Genomic DNA, 15,174 nt, shown 5'->3' on the forward strand with positions numbered 1-15,174 from the left:
AAATGATTAAACAGGCATACAGAAATTATACCCTGCCCTTGTTTATTGGTAAAATTACATATTTGTTCTTGTTTCTTTACTCATTACCCACCTCCCCATTATCCCCCCACCCACCTCACAGCAGTGGCTGCTGTGCAGGTACTGTTGTGCTAGTTGTTGATGCCATAACAGGATGACAGTAACCCCTCCCTTGATATGAAGAGTACACATAAAGACAGAAAAGAAAAGGGAATATAGCTGACGATAACATCTCAATACACAAGATGATGAGACAGAACCAGTGCATTTAATACCATAGATGTCAGAAGAAAACAAAATTAACACGTACAAAAATCCATCACAAAATAATTAGTTAAACATCATGTAGAGATTGGGAACATATTGTTTTGACGATAACTACTGATTGATTATAAACTTGAAAAGTCTGATACAAATACAGCAATGTTGTCAACACACAGTTGTGATTTTGGTCAAGAAAACAAATCTTGCTTTATGTATTTGTCATAGTACACTCATGATTCAAAAACATTACATTAATGCTAACATTACTTATGGGTGACAATCTTAATAAAGTACTATTTACTGTTTATGGTTTGATAACAAAGATGGATGATTGTAAGACCATGAAGGCTTTAAAATCAAACTGAACAGCCTGTGTCATAAGAAGTGGAAGTAATAATAATAATAATAGTGATAACAATAACAATGTAATAATTCAATCTACACATCTTTATCAAGAAGGAATTATCTGTCCATTCCTGTTCTCCACCTTCTCTCTTCTTCTTCTCCAGGAAGATGAGCAGGAACAAGACAGAAAAGTGAAGGGCTGCTGCATGCACCTGGAGGTCTGAGCAGTGTCATAAGACCATGATGGAAACACTTAAGAACGTTATGGAGCATGGGGAAGCAGAAGAGAAAGGACGGGGCCAATGAGCTGGTTTATATTCATTCCTGTTGCTTTCTTTTTTATCTTCTACACAAATAAGAAACAAAAGGTGAGCAAGATGGCGCTATGATGTGTCATCTGTGTCAATGACGTTTTTTTTTTCCTTCATCCATGATTGGGATGTTTTGTTTTTTTCCCCTTAAAGGTGACGTCAAGTGTCCATCATCGATCGAGAGGTCATGGATTGGCAAGTCCTGGGGTTAAAACATGATTCTGCAAATGGGCCTGTGGGTTGTTTTCTTGGTTCAACCGTCAGAGGGGTCTGGCAGGGACTCGTTTGCCTAACAGTTAATTGGTGCCGTGATGCTCATTGGGTGGTTGGTCCGACCGTGGAGTGGTTCGACCATTGGGACATTGTTTGACAGCTGGCTAATCTCTGGTCTGGTTGATCGAAGCTGTTGATTGGTTGTGTTGGTTAGTTCCCGCCCCCACAGCACTGGCCACTCCTGCCCTGCGGTGCAGCTTCCTGCAGGTCCACGCCGCCTCGGGCCCGCCCGCCGGCCCCCGCTCCACCCTGAGGCTCGTTCTTAGGAAGCTTCTTGGCTGTTTGGAGTACAATCAATTAGGACTTGCATAAAGGCAACATGGCAGAGCACCAAATGACTATTGTCCATTTAGATTATTCTTCCAATTATTTTCCTGATAGCTTTCTCGTTAAAACATCAGAAATGACTGAAACCATTTTCTAGAGATGACGTCATTCAATATTTGATTCCCTGTTTTATTAGTCCCTCAGTTCAAATCCAAATGTATTATATTCACTGTATTGTAAAGCAAATTCCCATGTTTGAACCATTTCATGTTGGAATGAGGACAACCTGATTTTAACCTCAATATTCATTTCAAGTTTAGAGTAATCTCGCTTTTTAGTTGGTAGAATATGAATATCTGCACAGATATAGGAGATACTCCTCTCAATAATCTTTGTATGGTTAAACGGTAACTGATGATCAATAGAACGAATGTTCAACTATATGTATGATCATGATCAATGTTGCCTTGTTAGTTCTGAGGAGCACTTACCTATAGCCATAAAAATCTCATTGACATTCATAGCAGTCTTGGCGGAAGTTTCCATGAAGAGCAAACTGTTGTCATCTGCATATGCTTGTGCTTCCTAAAATATAAATGGAACACGGACAAATATACAGCATTTATTTATTAATTAAAACATGTAATGAATGTATTGTAAACTTCATTATCAGACAGCAAAATCCTTCTTTACCTGGAAATCTATGGCTCTCTTGTTGGCCAGGTCGGCTTTGTTTCCTGCCAGTGCGATCACAATGTTCGGGCTGGCTTGTCGCTGGAGCTCCTTCACCCAGTTCTTTGCACGTGTGAATGTATCCTTTAAAAAAACAAAACAACAATTAGACATTGCTCCTTTAAAATGTAAATCCCTGATGTTTTTAAAAGTCACATTTGACTGTAAGAGTTAAAAGGGCGAAGGTCTGTAGCCGTCTTTAATCGAGGAATTCTCTTGCACTATTTTATCTGTTTTATGTCCTATATTCATGTTGCACTGCTGGAGGAGCCTGTGACGCGTTTCATTGCCATATCTACACTGTAGCTAAAGAAACTTGGATCATCAACCCAAACTGGAAGACAAGGGTCGGCAAACAAAAGACACTTTAAAAACAACTTACTGTGTTGGTGATGTCGTAGACCACGATGGCGGCCTGGGCTCCCCTGTAGTACATGGGCGCCAAGCTGTGATACCGCTCCTGTCCGGCAGTGTCCCAGATCTCAAACTTCACTGTTGTGTCATCCAAACATACCGTCTGTGTGAGGAAGGCAGCTGGAAAGAAAGTCATAAAGAATATAAGAGCAGAAACTCACAGAAAAGTCGTCCGCAAGTTCAAATCCAAACGTTTGGATTGAGACCAAGATGAATCAATAAGGATTCACTGGAGTGATGCATTTAAAAAAACAAAAAAAAGGAATCATAACTTTCCCCTCGTATTACTGTTGGTCTCTTTCCAACTTAAAGAATGTTTTTCATGACTCTCCCCCTGCACCTTCTTTTCCTCCATTAATGAGGACTTTTTGCACGGGAGAGTTTCCACAATATATTTTACTTTTGTTGTTCAGCTCCCTTGGGATGGCTACTGTAAGTTACTTTGTTTGTTGGACGCTATTTCGTTGAGTTGACTGTTAGCGGAATAGTCTCTGGTAGGCAGTGGTGCAATGTGTCTATCAGTTACAAATGGCCATGAATGTCCTGACTAACTAACCCCCTGAGAATTAGCAAAAAGTAGGAAACAGGTCAGAAAAACTGTCAGGGAAATGCACGAATAGTGTCATGAAAAAAAAGAAAAAGAGAAAATGTGTAGTAAACACATACTGTATCACAACAAGCTGGTACGACACCTCGCTGAGTCAGGAGCCTGAGCACTAACTTGTACATACGTTAAAGCTTTGTAATCTTTGACCATGCATTCAGCTGACCACAGGATTCAGTATAAAACATGCTGACTCGTAAGTCTTTGGTGTGTGTAAGCACTGAGCATCCTGTCCCCACATCCTACAGCCACATTACTCATAGGACGAAGGAAACATGGACAAATAAAGGTTGTTTTTAACGCAACATTAAAAAGAGTTGACACCAAAAGAAGTTCTGTTTCTATATGACATATAATTGACCTTACAGCATTACACCAGATAGTGAACGCCACATGTTCCCAGATAACGTTTACGATTTAGACACAGACAATGAGTCCATTCATCAAATGTTTAAAGAAGAAACAAGTTCCCGCTCGTCCACTTGCTGCTTCTCTGTTTTACATCAACACAAAGCTTTAGACTGTTGTTCCTACAACAAGCTAACTGAAGACATCATATTGGGCTCAACAAATATGTTTCTTGCAGCCTTATCGACTAGGTATTCAATATCCAAGCGATTTTTCTTATTCAACAATTCAATTTATTAGTGTTTTAAAGGTTGTGTTCAGACCCTTAGAGTCAGTGTTAAGGCCAGTGGGAAAGAATCAAAGATGTGAGTAAATAATAGCCTTTCAGCATATCGTAATTCTAGGGATGTCGAAGAAAACTTCTGCCGATCGTCTTTGTTTGGTTTGCAGTTTGTAGAAAGTCTAGCCTGTGACTGAAGACTTTGGCCAATCACAGGTCGTTTCGGGAGGAAAACGCTCCTAGTGGGTTTTCTACAAAGCCGCATCAGCAGGACTTTCTGATGGTGAAAGCACAGAGAAGATACTATTCATGCATTAGCAACAACTGTCCACACAGCAAAGCAAGTGACACAAGAGAAAGTCTTCACAAATAAAGTCTGACAATATCGGCTAAGCATTTCAGAAATGGAGAGAAAATGTTGTTTTTGCCCAATGACGCTAAAAACAAAGTACCTTCCCTAGCTTTAATGAAATAATGAAGCCACGTTTCAGAAGTCAGCCGCTCCAGTGGAAACCTGTCCCTGTGGTTTTTCCAGCTGGAGGATTTGAACAGCCAAGTTAAAAGTGTGCCTATGTAGCCCTCAAGCTATCCCAGTCATTTAACTCCCTACCTTTGCAAAATGTCAAAGCTACGGACACATTATCATTCTCTTGTTTGAAACCTAAACACAAGTGTTTCACCAGCTCCCCTGTGCTACAGGAGGTCCAGGAAACCCCCATTGTTTTCTCAATTCCTTCCTGTTTCAAGTAACCTCACTCCTCTGCTACCTAGGAACTGCTGTTTCCAGAAGACAGTCTAAAGAGTTGATCTGTCCAGGTCAAGCTTCTATTGTCAACACAATATTTAGAAATGTAATACGTCTCTGTTAAATCAATATAAACGTCTGCCATGTGTGAGGAGCTGTGTGGCTCATAAGGAAAGTCAGGTGATCTGACGCAATAACTGGTTCTGCCACTCCTGCAGCGCTCTGACAACAGAACACATGGAGCAGCTGCTCGGAGCTGGCAGAGACATGTTTTCACTGCTTCAGCATTCATCTTATGGACATGTTCAAAATGGAGATTCTGTTCAGCCACATGATCATTTATGACAAGGGTACTTCAATTACAATTGTGTAATGACTCATCAGTACTTTGGTTTTAAAATGCAGAGCAAGTTCTGCAATGTAATTGATTATATACTTGAATCCCTCTGAGCTGTGATTTACATCTAAAGGAATGTACAGTTGTGTTTTCTTAAAGTTCCCTATTAAACTGTTTTTCATCAATATCTTATAGGTCTCAGATACATACAAAACATGTCTCTGAAGTGTTTGGCTCCAAACACCAAACAGATCATTGCAGCATCCCATAATCCCCTCTGTTTCAGCCCTGTTTCCAAAGTGCTGATTCTCTGTCTGTTACTGTAGATGAAAATAAGGAGCCCCTCCCCACGCCCCTCTGAGAGACATTTGGTTAAAAAGAACACAATGGTGCTCCTAGGAGGAGATTCAGGTGATAAGGTGTGTGTGTGTGTATGTGTGGGGGGGGGGGTTCCCTTGGTTGCTGATTGGCTAATGGTTACACAAGCCAAAACATCGTTATGACATCACAAAGTGGCCAAAATCTGATCAGCTCCTTTTCAGACGAGGACAAAAAGTAAGCGAATCTTTTTTCCTGAAAGGTTCAGAATGTCTTCACACAGAGGGGACACGTGTTGATGTAGAAAAGACATGGAAAAGTGGAATTTGCATAATAGGTGACCTTTAAAGCATTAGACAGCAGAGATAATCATGGGAACAACCAGGACCCTCACCTCCGATGGTGCTCTCCTGGTACTCGTGGAACTGGCCCTTGACAAAGCGCAGCACCAAGCTGGACTTCCCCACCGCGGACTCCCCCAGCAGCACCAGCTTAAACTGGCAGATCTTGTTGCTCGCTGCGGTGCCGTTGGTCCGTGCTGGTCCGCCTCGCCCTGCCATAGCGCAGTTCTTTTAATCAGGAGAAAGGAGAAGAAGTCGGGAGGAGGTCTGGTTGACTCGAGGCCTGGGTCGGTGCAGGGGGTAGATGAGGCTGAGACAGACGGGGGGGGGGGGGGGGGGGGAGTTCAGTCAGGCAGGTAGATGAGCCGGAGGAAGAGGAGACCTCACCAGTGGGAGCTGGAAAACATATTCAGTATGTTACAGTTTGCTCTAAACGGAACAAAGGCTTCCCAGGATGTCTGCTGAATGTTATAATCAGTGTTTCATCTAAACTCAACAGAGAGGAATTCTTTGTTCCAAAAAGAGATTATTCAAACACTATCTTATCTATCTTTTTTTATTTAGCCAAGATTCCCAGCTGACAATTATAGAGTTGAAGTTGTTGACACAGAAACACAGTGGGCGGGGCCTCTGGATAAAGAGTTGATCATTGAACCATGTTTAGTGTAAACAAGTGCTGGAGGAGAACACATGTTTTCTCTCATGTATATGGTTCACTACACAACACATGATTTGGCTTTACTTCAGAAAAGATTTGAGAAATAAATGTACACACTTCATATATTGATATTAGATGAATCCTTCAAGTATTTTTTGTAATTCAAATAACAGAAGTTGCCGTTTTAAGCCTCTCAAATATGGATATTTCTCATGACTTTCGGTTACATTTCATACTTAACATACATCTTTTGTTTTTGGATTCACAAAACAAGACATTGAATGACATCACCGTGGACTGAGAGACTGGAGGGACTCAATGGACCAAACAGTTAAAGCAGGAAATTAGAGTGCTTTCCAGCATACAGTTAAAACATATCTTCCAGTGAATCATGTGAACATCTTTGTGGCTGTTTCCATGTAATGATAGCAAAACCAGAGAATGACTGTCAAGTCAAAAATAGATTACTTTCAATGTTGCAACTTTCGGTGATCACATCTTGTTTGTCATGGATTCAAGTTGTATTAGTAAATGTAAACTTTATTTGGACAGTCTTGTTGTAAATAGAGAGTTTACCAACAGAAAAATAGCTATAAGACCAATAGCCTAACACAGAGGTTTACTTAAAGTATTTAATCAAGCCAAATGCAGCCCAACCTCTCCACACACTTTACGTGATAACAGCATTCAGAGACAATAGAAATGAGCCAACGATTTCTCCCTTCACTTGAGCCTATTTGCGTTTATGAAACCTTGCCTAATCTGTTTTTGCAGAGGAGTGATACACATGAGGTCAGCCAGCTTCTGCTTGGTCAAAGGACAGGAAACACAACTCAGCTCAAAGCAGGAAGTGAAGATTGCAGAAGACATTTTACTGCTGAGCACGTTAAAACTTGGGATAGCCTGAGCTTTGTCACTGACCCAACTTCTGGCAGAAAAGCACACTGAAGAAAAGTAGGTTAGACCTTTGCTGAATGAAAAGTGAAATGTGGAGAGCTAAAGTAAGACGTCAGTGCTGACAGTCTTTAGAGTTTGGTTGTGCGAGGCCTTATCTCAGCTCGGTGCTGAGCCAGACTTAAGCTTCAGCATGTGACAGACCATGACTCAGTCAAATGAAGCATGCCACTTCTGAATGTTTGATGGAACACATTTCTGCCATTATGTTTTGCAGCGTTAGTTTCATTTTAGAAAAAAGACCAGGTATTTTGCAGTGTTCCCCTTTTACTCAGATTTACAAAATGTGGCTTTACACATGTTAAAGAAATAGTCTGTAATTTCAGCATGCTACCAAATCTGTTTACTTTTGATATAGATTTGAAAGAGGCTGCATGGAAGTAAACCTGCAAACACATCAGACTTCATCGTCAGCAATGCACTTGAGGTCACAGTGGACTCTAACCAACAGACTGACACAATCACACAGGGCTGAAAGAGCAGGGGGAATCCTTCAAAGCAGGCAGCAGAGATGAGCCGTCACCTGTTCACATTCCTGACCGGAGAGAGACAAGCTGTACTGAGGGCCGAAATGCGTTTGGGAAAAGAGACTGACAAGCAAAAGCGCAAAATGGAACCCAATTGCTTATCCTCGGATTATCTTGAACAGTGTGTGCGGAAAAACTTGCTGTAATTCAGCTTTAAATCAACTCGAAAATGTCCTCCATGCATGCACGTTTCTTGTGCAAAAGAGAAAGCCTTTGTATGAAATTGTTAATTTGGTAGCCTAAGGAAAACGACTTGTATAGAAGGTTTGGATAAGACAGGTGGGTCCTATAGTTCATAACAGGGAGTAGACTGCACTGCTAACACTAAACCAATAACAGTCGGACACAAAGGTTGCAAAAATGACAAGGGTAGACATTAAGGGTACAATTCCACTGGCCCGGAGGACCAGTGGAATTGTACCATCACTGGCCCCACCATTGTACCCACTGGCCCTCCGGAGCATTCGTCCAAAGAAAATCGACTAATAATGAAGAAAATTAACACATTTGTTGCAATAGTCATTTATGCACTAACTAAATTACTACTTGTTCTACAACATTTGAATCATCAGTTCTTCCTCATTTTCCTCAATTGTTCATATTTGGTTTATTAAAATAATGATATTGTGGTCATTGTTAAAAAATGTCTGCTATTATGAGTATTATTATTATTAGTATAATGCGCTTTCTGCCTTCCTGTCATTAGGAGTTAGAAATGTAATGGCTATGTAATAGATTAGATTAGAACCTTCATTATCCTAAACTGCTGGGACATTTCCCGATAGCCAATACCTTTATATTTTCTACTCTTCACTTACTTGTCAGCATAGGTCGGCATTGATGTACAGAGCCGACAGAAGACCTTGTTTATATTGGCATCATATTGAGAGGTGCAGTGACGCGTCCTAAAACCAGGAAGTAAGCTGCTGGTTCCCTCCACAAAAAAACAATGGGATTTCTCCACAGGGTTTTGGAAAATAGCTGTAAATAAGGTCTGTGGAAAACAAACCTGTTTGATAAATGCACGTTTTGTTCAGCCGGATAATCTCCACATGTCTACCCTACTTTTATAATGTTCGAATCATAAATCTAATCGATAGATTATAAAAGGGTTTTAGGACGGTTTTAGAAGCCAACTCCATCGATCAAGCTGGCTGAAACGTTCTCTCCCTCTTCTTCTCAGACCTCGGCCACACGAGGACGAAAACGGCTAAACGCATAGGATTAACGCAAACGCAAAAAAGCTTCCGTCCACACGCAATAGTTATCCGGATAGTGTCTGTCCACACGAGACCGCTCCGCTTAGCTCCAACCGCTGGAGAAGCTGCGTACTGCAGGAGCCTGTACGTGGCGCTGTAACTTCCTCCACAAAAGCAGCGAAGAAGCATGGTTGTCATGGTTGCCCTTCTGTTTATTCTCCGCGGTGGGGGCCGAGGGAACCGGGCAGAGTTTTTCGCCAGTCAACGTGTATTAAAGTTGAAATCTTCCGACAAAATTATAAAAGTGCCGGACAAAGGTCTTCTTTGTTATTTATTGAGCTTTAAAACAAATGAATAACGAATCTATATAATATAATAATAAAATACATGGAGCCTCTCTTTTTCCTCCCTCTCTTCGGACAGCGCCAGTGTCTGTTTCATGCAGCAGCTGATCCAGTAATGAGTGACCCGGCCGACAGTAAAAATAAACATATTTATAACTAGTTTAGGTAGTTTGAGAGGTGTCTCCGTCCTGTCAGATTAGACTTCACTCGCGTTTATGTCCATATCGAGAGAAAGATAAATAATCTGAATTCAGTGTGCAGTTTACTTTGACGCGGGGGTGAGCAGCAGAGGTGGGGAGAGGCGGGGCTATATCATTATCAGAAAATGATCGCTGAAGCTGCAGTACATATCCACAAAAGCAGCGAGTAAGATCGCCCCCGGATGTGTAAGTCTGCTGTAGATGTTGCACAAAGAACTGTAGCATGGTCAGTAGCGTCCGGAGCACGATAGCAACTCTGCGATCCGCCATTGTTGTTGTTGTTGGTGGCGAAACACATCAGCAATGGCGCGGGGTACGCGGAGGTGAGCAGCAGAGGTGGGGAGAGGCGGGGCTATTTGCGCAATCACTATCAGAACAGTTCGTATAGGGCGCACACACGGAGCTGTTTTGACCCCCCAGAGCGTTGCGTATGCCGTTCTATCCACCTTGGGACCCGTTGTCGTTTCCTCAGTCGTTTAGTGCCGTATGCGGTCGTCCTCGTGTGGCCGAATGGTCTATATGACACTAAACAGTAACGCAAACGGCCGTTTTCGTCCTCGTGTGGCCGGGGCATCATGCTCCCTGTCACTCTCCTTGAACTCCTCCGGTGACTTTCTTTTATTTGAAGATTGTTTTTTGCCCGGCGCTTGGCCGGTTACCGGTGGTATTAAAAACGAATGGTTAGGTGGCGCAATACTCTGTAGTGAAGGAGCCTGCTCGCGCTCACAGGAGCCTGCTCGCGCTCACAGGAGCCTGCTCGCGCTCACAGGAGCCTGCTCGCGCTCACAGGAGCCTGCTCGCGCTCACAGGAGCCTGCTCGCGCTCACAGGAGCCTGCTCGCGCTCACAGGAGCCTGCTCGCGCTCACAGGAGCCTGCTCGCGCTCACAGGAGCCTGCTCGCGCTCACAGGAGCCTGCTCGCGCTCACAGGAGCCTGCTCGCGCTCACAGGAGCCTGCTCGCGCTCACAGGAGCCTGCTCGCGCTCACAGGAGCCTGCTCGCGCTCACAGGAGCCTGCTCGCGCTCACAGGAGCCTGCTCGCGCTCACAGGAGCCTGCTCGCGCTCACAGGAGCCTGCTCGCGCTCACAGGAGCCTGCTCGCGCTCACAGGAGCCTGCTCGCGCTCACAGGAGCCTGCTCGCGCTCACAGGAGCCTGCTCGCGCTCACAGGAGCCTGCTCGCGCTCACAGGAGCCTGCTCGCGCTCACAGGAGGCCTGCTCGCGCTCACAGGAGCCTGCTCGCGCTCACAGGAGCCTGCTCGCGCTCACAGGAGCCTGCTCGCGCTCACAGGAGCCTGCTCGCGCTCACAGGAGCCTGCTCGCGCTCACAGGAGCCTGCTCGCACTGCGATCCGCAGCAAACAGCTGTTTGCTTTTCACCCAACAACGACAACCGACTCACGAAACGCTATGTTGTAGCGTTAATAAAGGAAACAATTTAACAAAATTGCTAGTCAAAACACCAATACCACAGGACCATTTTTTTTTTAAAGCAATATTTTTAGTGGCCCGAGCGGACAAGTGGAAAGTACGTTATGCTGGCCCGGGGGGTCTAAATAGTGCTTCCGGGCCAGCGGGCCATTTATAATGTCGAGCCCTGAATGATCATGTGTAGTGGCTTGTAAATATTTGTTGGTTAACAGATATCGTAGAACACAACTATTATTAGCAAAATATGCACACTGTCAGCTACCTACTGATGAAGTGGGAACCTTTGAGCGTTAACATCTATGCACAGAATGTAAAAGGTAGAAGTGGCCGTGTAGCTTGCAATGAAAAGGCTCTTTGTTGCTCTGAGACAGACCTGCTCACATCTTAAGCAGTCTGCGATGACGGATGCCTTGATGGCATCCCTAATGGGCTCCGAAGACCTCTGCCGCAAAGTGGGTCACAGAGAGACTGTGGCACATGGGTCAGGGAAAGGGGGGGGGGGGGGGGGGGGGGGGGGGGGGCGCGAACGTGAAGGAGAATCTGTGAAATATTCATCGTGACCTCCTGTATGCTCGGCAAGTGCTTTGAACAACTTCGTACAGAACAATGTGTGCACCAATTCAATACCTAATTATATTTTGCCGTTATATTTAAATGCAAAACCGGTACAAAACAAAGTACAGATACAATTCATATGACTTATTTCTGTTCACTGCTCAGTCAAAAGAACTGAAAACATACTGACAGTGATATGACTCATTAATGCCAGTAATAAAGCAAATCAATAATTCTTAGTAGCAGATAAAAGCCTATAAAACTATATGGTCAGAGATTCTGTGTACAGTTTCCTAACATGTTCTTATGACTCCCTGTTTCTAAGTAAAGAGGAGCATTTGTATTGTATTTTGTGTAGTTTTAGATATTCATAGAAAGTTTGGATTCTTCTCTTCATCCTTAGCGTGAACATGTAAGGTCAAACGGGGTTTTTTCTCCAGTGCCATGCAATTAAAAAAAAAAAAACATTATAAGAGAATAAGTTATTCGCAAGGGAACATAACTATTTAAAGAAATAAAATGCATTTCATTTGAAGTAACATCACAGTGTGCCAACGTGTATTGTCAAAAACTTCCCTCAGTGACACATCTATTTAAATAGCAGTCAAACAAACTGCGGCTGGGGCCACTATACCAGTTTTAACAATACAAGCAGGGACTTGTGCAGTTCTGCTCACTTAAAGGGTGGGGTCCTGGAAGAACTGTTGGTGTCAGATATGAGGGGCTGCATCGCCATCCTCCTTGTGTCTATTATGCGTAATAGTCAGACTCTGGCAAGGAAGTAGCAACTTTCTATGTACAGTGAAACTGTATATTCATAACCTACACATTATTGGCAAATCGCATTCATATACAACAAAGACACAAAAGCAGAACTGTCTATAATGAAACAGAAAATGCTCTTGATCCAAGGTAAGCTATTCAACAGTTCAGGTTTCTAAGAAAGAATGGCTTTGGAAACAGTCACAGGGAAACTGGGGATATAACACAGGAAAAGCCAACATACTCATCACTGGCATTTAGCAAGGCAGGAAATCACAGCAAACACTTCCTTTTCTCGTGACTTATTGGGAACACATCTTTATCCAAACAAAAAACAAGTCCAAAGCCATTCATAGGGAGAGGCACACACCTGCACCTCCTTGCCAAATCACAAACAACTATTCAAAAGTTACTAATTATTCAGTGGCTGAATGAGCAAGAGTAGTTTATAAAGTGCCAAGTAACACAAACTTACACTACATGAGATGTGTTTTAGTATGTCTGAGTCTTGCACATTTTTCATTAACTTTACATCGGTAAAGAAAAAAAGGAAGTCTTGTGCACGCATTTGAAGAAATGACCTCGCACACCCCATCAAGTCACCCCAAAAGCCTTTGTCCCAGTCATGTTTTTGGTATACAAAAAAGGTGCGTCGGAATTTGTTCTCTAGTTTACCACCACTGACTTGAAACGCATACTGAGGTCATAAAGTCCTTTGGTAAATTAAAACACATAACTAAGCCCAGGTTGCAAGTTTAAAAGTACAGACTTACAACGTATGTGATTTCCTTGAGCCCAAACATTATACAGATGGTGGAGAAATGAACAGTCCTTTTAGTCAAGATGTGTCTCCACTTTAAGAGAACAAGGTCCATACGCAATAAACGAAACAAGAGCTCAAGCAAGTACCTGCAAATCCCCAGTGTCTCAAAGGTCTGAACGTTGTTTCCCTTATTCAGCCATAAGGAGGAGCTAGTGCGGAGATATAGGCATTTTACATGCATTTGCTTTTAAATGCATGGAGAACTGCACACTCATAATCTCAACAATGTTAACTGGCACAATAACAAATGGTGTCAGCAATAATGACATTTTAATGACTTTATTTTGTATTGACTGACCTGAGTGTGAGGAACTGTGAACCGGCTTTTAACCCCAGTTAAAGCTGCAAAGCTAATTGTGCATGCTATAAATCCATCAGACATTTCAAAATAGGGTTAAACTCAGTTTATCTATTTTGTAGATCTACTTGAATAAAACAAGTAGTTTGACAGTTATCTGTGACGGCGGGCTAAGAGGAATCATAGCAAAGGTGCATGCTACCAAATATGTCTTGCATAGTTAAATTGCATCTAAAAGTAAAAAGCAAGTAAATTACAAATATTTACTCTGGGTGGTCAACACTAGCTTAGCAGAGTGATAAGCTAATTTAGCACGTAGTTTGAATACTGTTTTATGTTAAAAAATATTAAGCTAACCAAAATGTGTTTGTCCATCTAGCTTATCGTTAGCTATGACAGCTGGTCAAATTAAAGCGCCCCTCAATAACTTGGATAGCATACAACTGACTAGCATGTATAACGTCAGTTGTGCTAAGCAGTTTGCCAACAACTTACTAACTAACGTCGACGAGCTAACGTCAGTATTGACATTGGCAGTTTCTTAGCATTAGCACTAGCTTCCTAGCGTGAATTGCCGACAAAACAATAATGCTTAACTCTGGGAAACGAATACTGGCTACTGATGGTGTTAGCTAGGTTAGCAGCGCAAACGTCATTAGACAACTTTCCTTTTTCTCGGCCCCACGTCGTCTGCTTTTTGACATTGGACAAACTGGAGGACTCAGACTTGTAATTGTGTCTGCTTCTGGCAGATACATAGGTCTTGTGCCTCTAAGTACTTTGTGTGTCAATGCTCATTTGACATATGATGTGGTCTCACAGGGATAGGCACTCTGCCTCTGTGGATCCTGTCTGATGGACATTTCGGCTGAACCCGGACTTGGCTGATCAGTTGACCAAAATGAGACAAAGCGTGTCCAAATACGGTTAACAGCTCTTCGAAAAGAAAGTCCAACATGCGGTCAATGTCCCTATTCACAGACATATTATATATGTTTAAGTTGTTTGACTTACAGTACTTTTTCTTCTTTCGTTGGTCTCATCGGAGACGGCTGTCTTCTTCTTCTGAGGCTCTGGCCTTCCTTTCCGGTTAGCGATTTTTCCGGGAACGTCCCACTTTTTGTCAGCGGCAGTTTGACCAATGAGAGCAGCAGCAGCACGAGACACCACTGTCTGCCGCACCGAGAGGCGTTCAGGGTCCCTCCGGACACAGGCCGTTTCTCAATCGCGAGTAAAACTGCTGCAGAGCAACTATTTTACACTGAACAAAAATATAAACGCAACACTTTTGTTTTTGCTCCCATTTTTCATGAGGTGAACTCAAAGATCTAAAACATTTTCTATATACACAAAATAACCATTTCTCTCAAATATTGTTCACAAATCTGAAAAAATCTGTGATAGTGAGCACTTCTCCTTTGCCGAGATAATCCATCCCACCTCACAGGTGTGGCATATCAATATGCTGATTAGACAGCATGATTATTGCACAGGTGTGCCTTAAACTGGCCACAATAAAAGGCCACTCTGAAACGTGCATTTTTGCTTTATTGGGGGGGGTCTGGGGGGGGTCCGAAAACCAGTCAGTACCTGGTGTGAGGGTTAGGGTTAGGGTAATGTTGTGAATCGAGTGGCCCATGGTGGTGGTGGGGTTATGGTATGGGCAGGCGTATGTTATGGACGACGAACACAGGCCACTCGATTCACAACATTACCCTAACCCTCACACCAGATACTGACTGGTTTTCGGACCCCCCCAATAAAGCAAAAATGCACGTTTCAGAGTGGCCTTTTATTGTGGCCAGCCTAAGGCACACCTGTGCAATAA

At 43.0% G+C, this 15,174-nt stretch overlaps 1 protein-coding gene across 2 annotated transcripts; it reads right to left on the reverse strand.

Annotated features, from left to right (window-relative positions):
- Positions 1-238: 238 nt before the first annotated feature.
- Positions 239-14,487, reverse strand: rab5c (RAB5C, member RAS oncogene family). 2 transcript variants are annotated; one of them, XM_034220318.1, is made up of 6 exons: positions 14,361-14,487; positions 5,651-5,993; positions 2,593-2,744; positions 2,172-2,294; positions 1,970-2,063; positions 239-1,489 (listed from the first exon to the last, which is right to left on the reverse strand). In XM_034220318.1, the coding sequence occupies exons 2-6, from the start codon at positions 5,814-5,816 to the stop codon at positions 1,362-1,364; spliced, it is 663 nt and encodes a 220-aa protein (XP_034076209.1). In that variant the 5' UTR covers positions 5,817-5,993; positions 14,361-14,487; the 3' UTR covers positions 239-1,361. The 2 variants fall into 2 exon arrangements, with proteins under 2 accessions (XP_034076209.1, XP_034076210.1); XM_034220319.1 differs by having other exon boundaries at positions 5,651-5,907; positions 14,361-14,479.
- Between the last annotated feature and the right edge of the window lie 687 nt (positions 14,488-15,174).

The sequence above is a fragment of the Gymnodraco acuticeps genome, unplaced genomic scaffold, assembly GCF_902827175.1.
Source record: "Gymnodraco acuticeps unplaced genomic scaffold, fGymAcu1.1, whole genome shotgun sequence".
NCBI classification, from domain to species: domain Eukaryota; kingdom Metazoa; phylum Chordata; class Actinopteri; order Perciformes; family Bathydraconidae; genus Gymnodraco; species Gymnodraco acuticeps.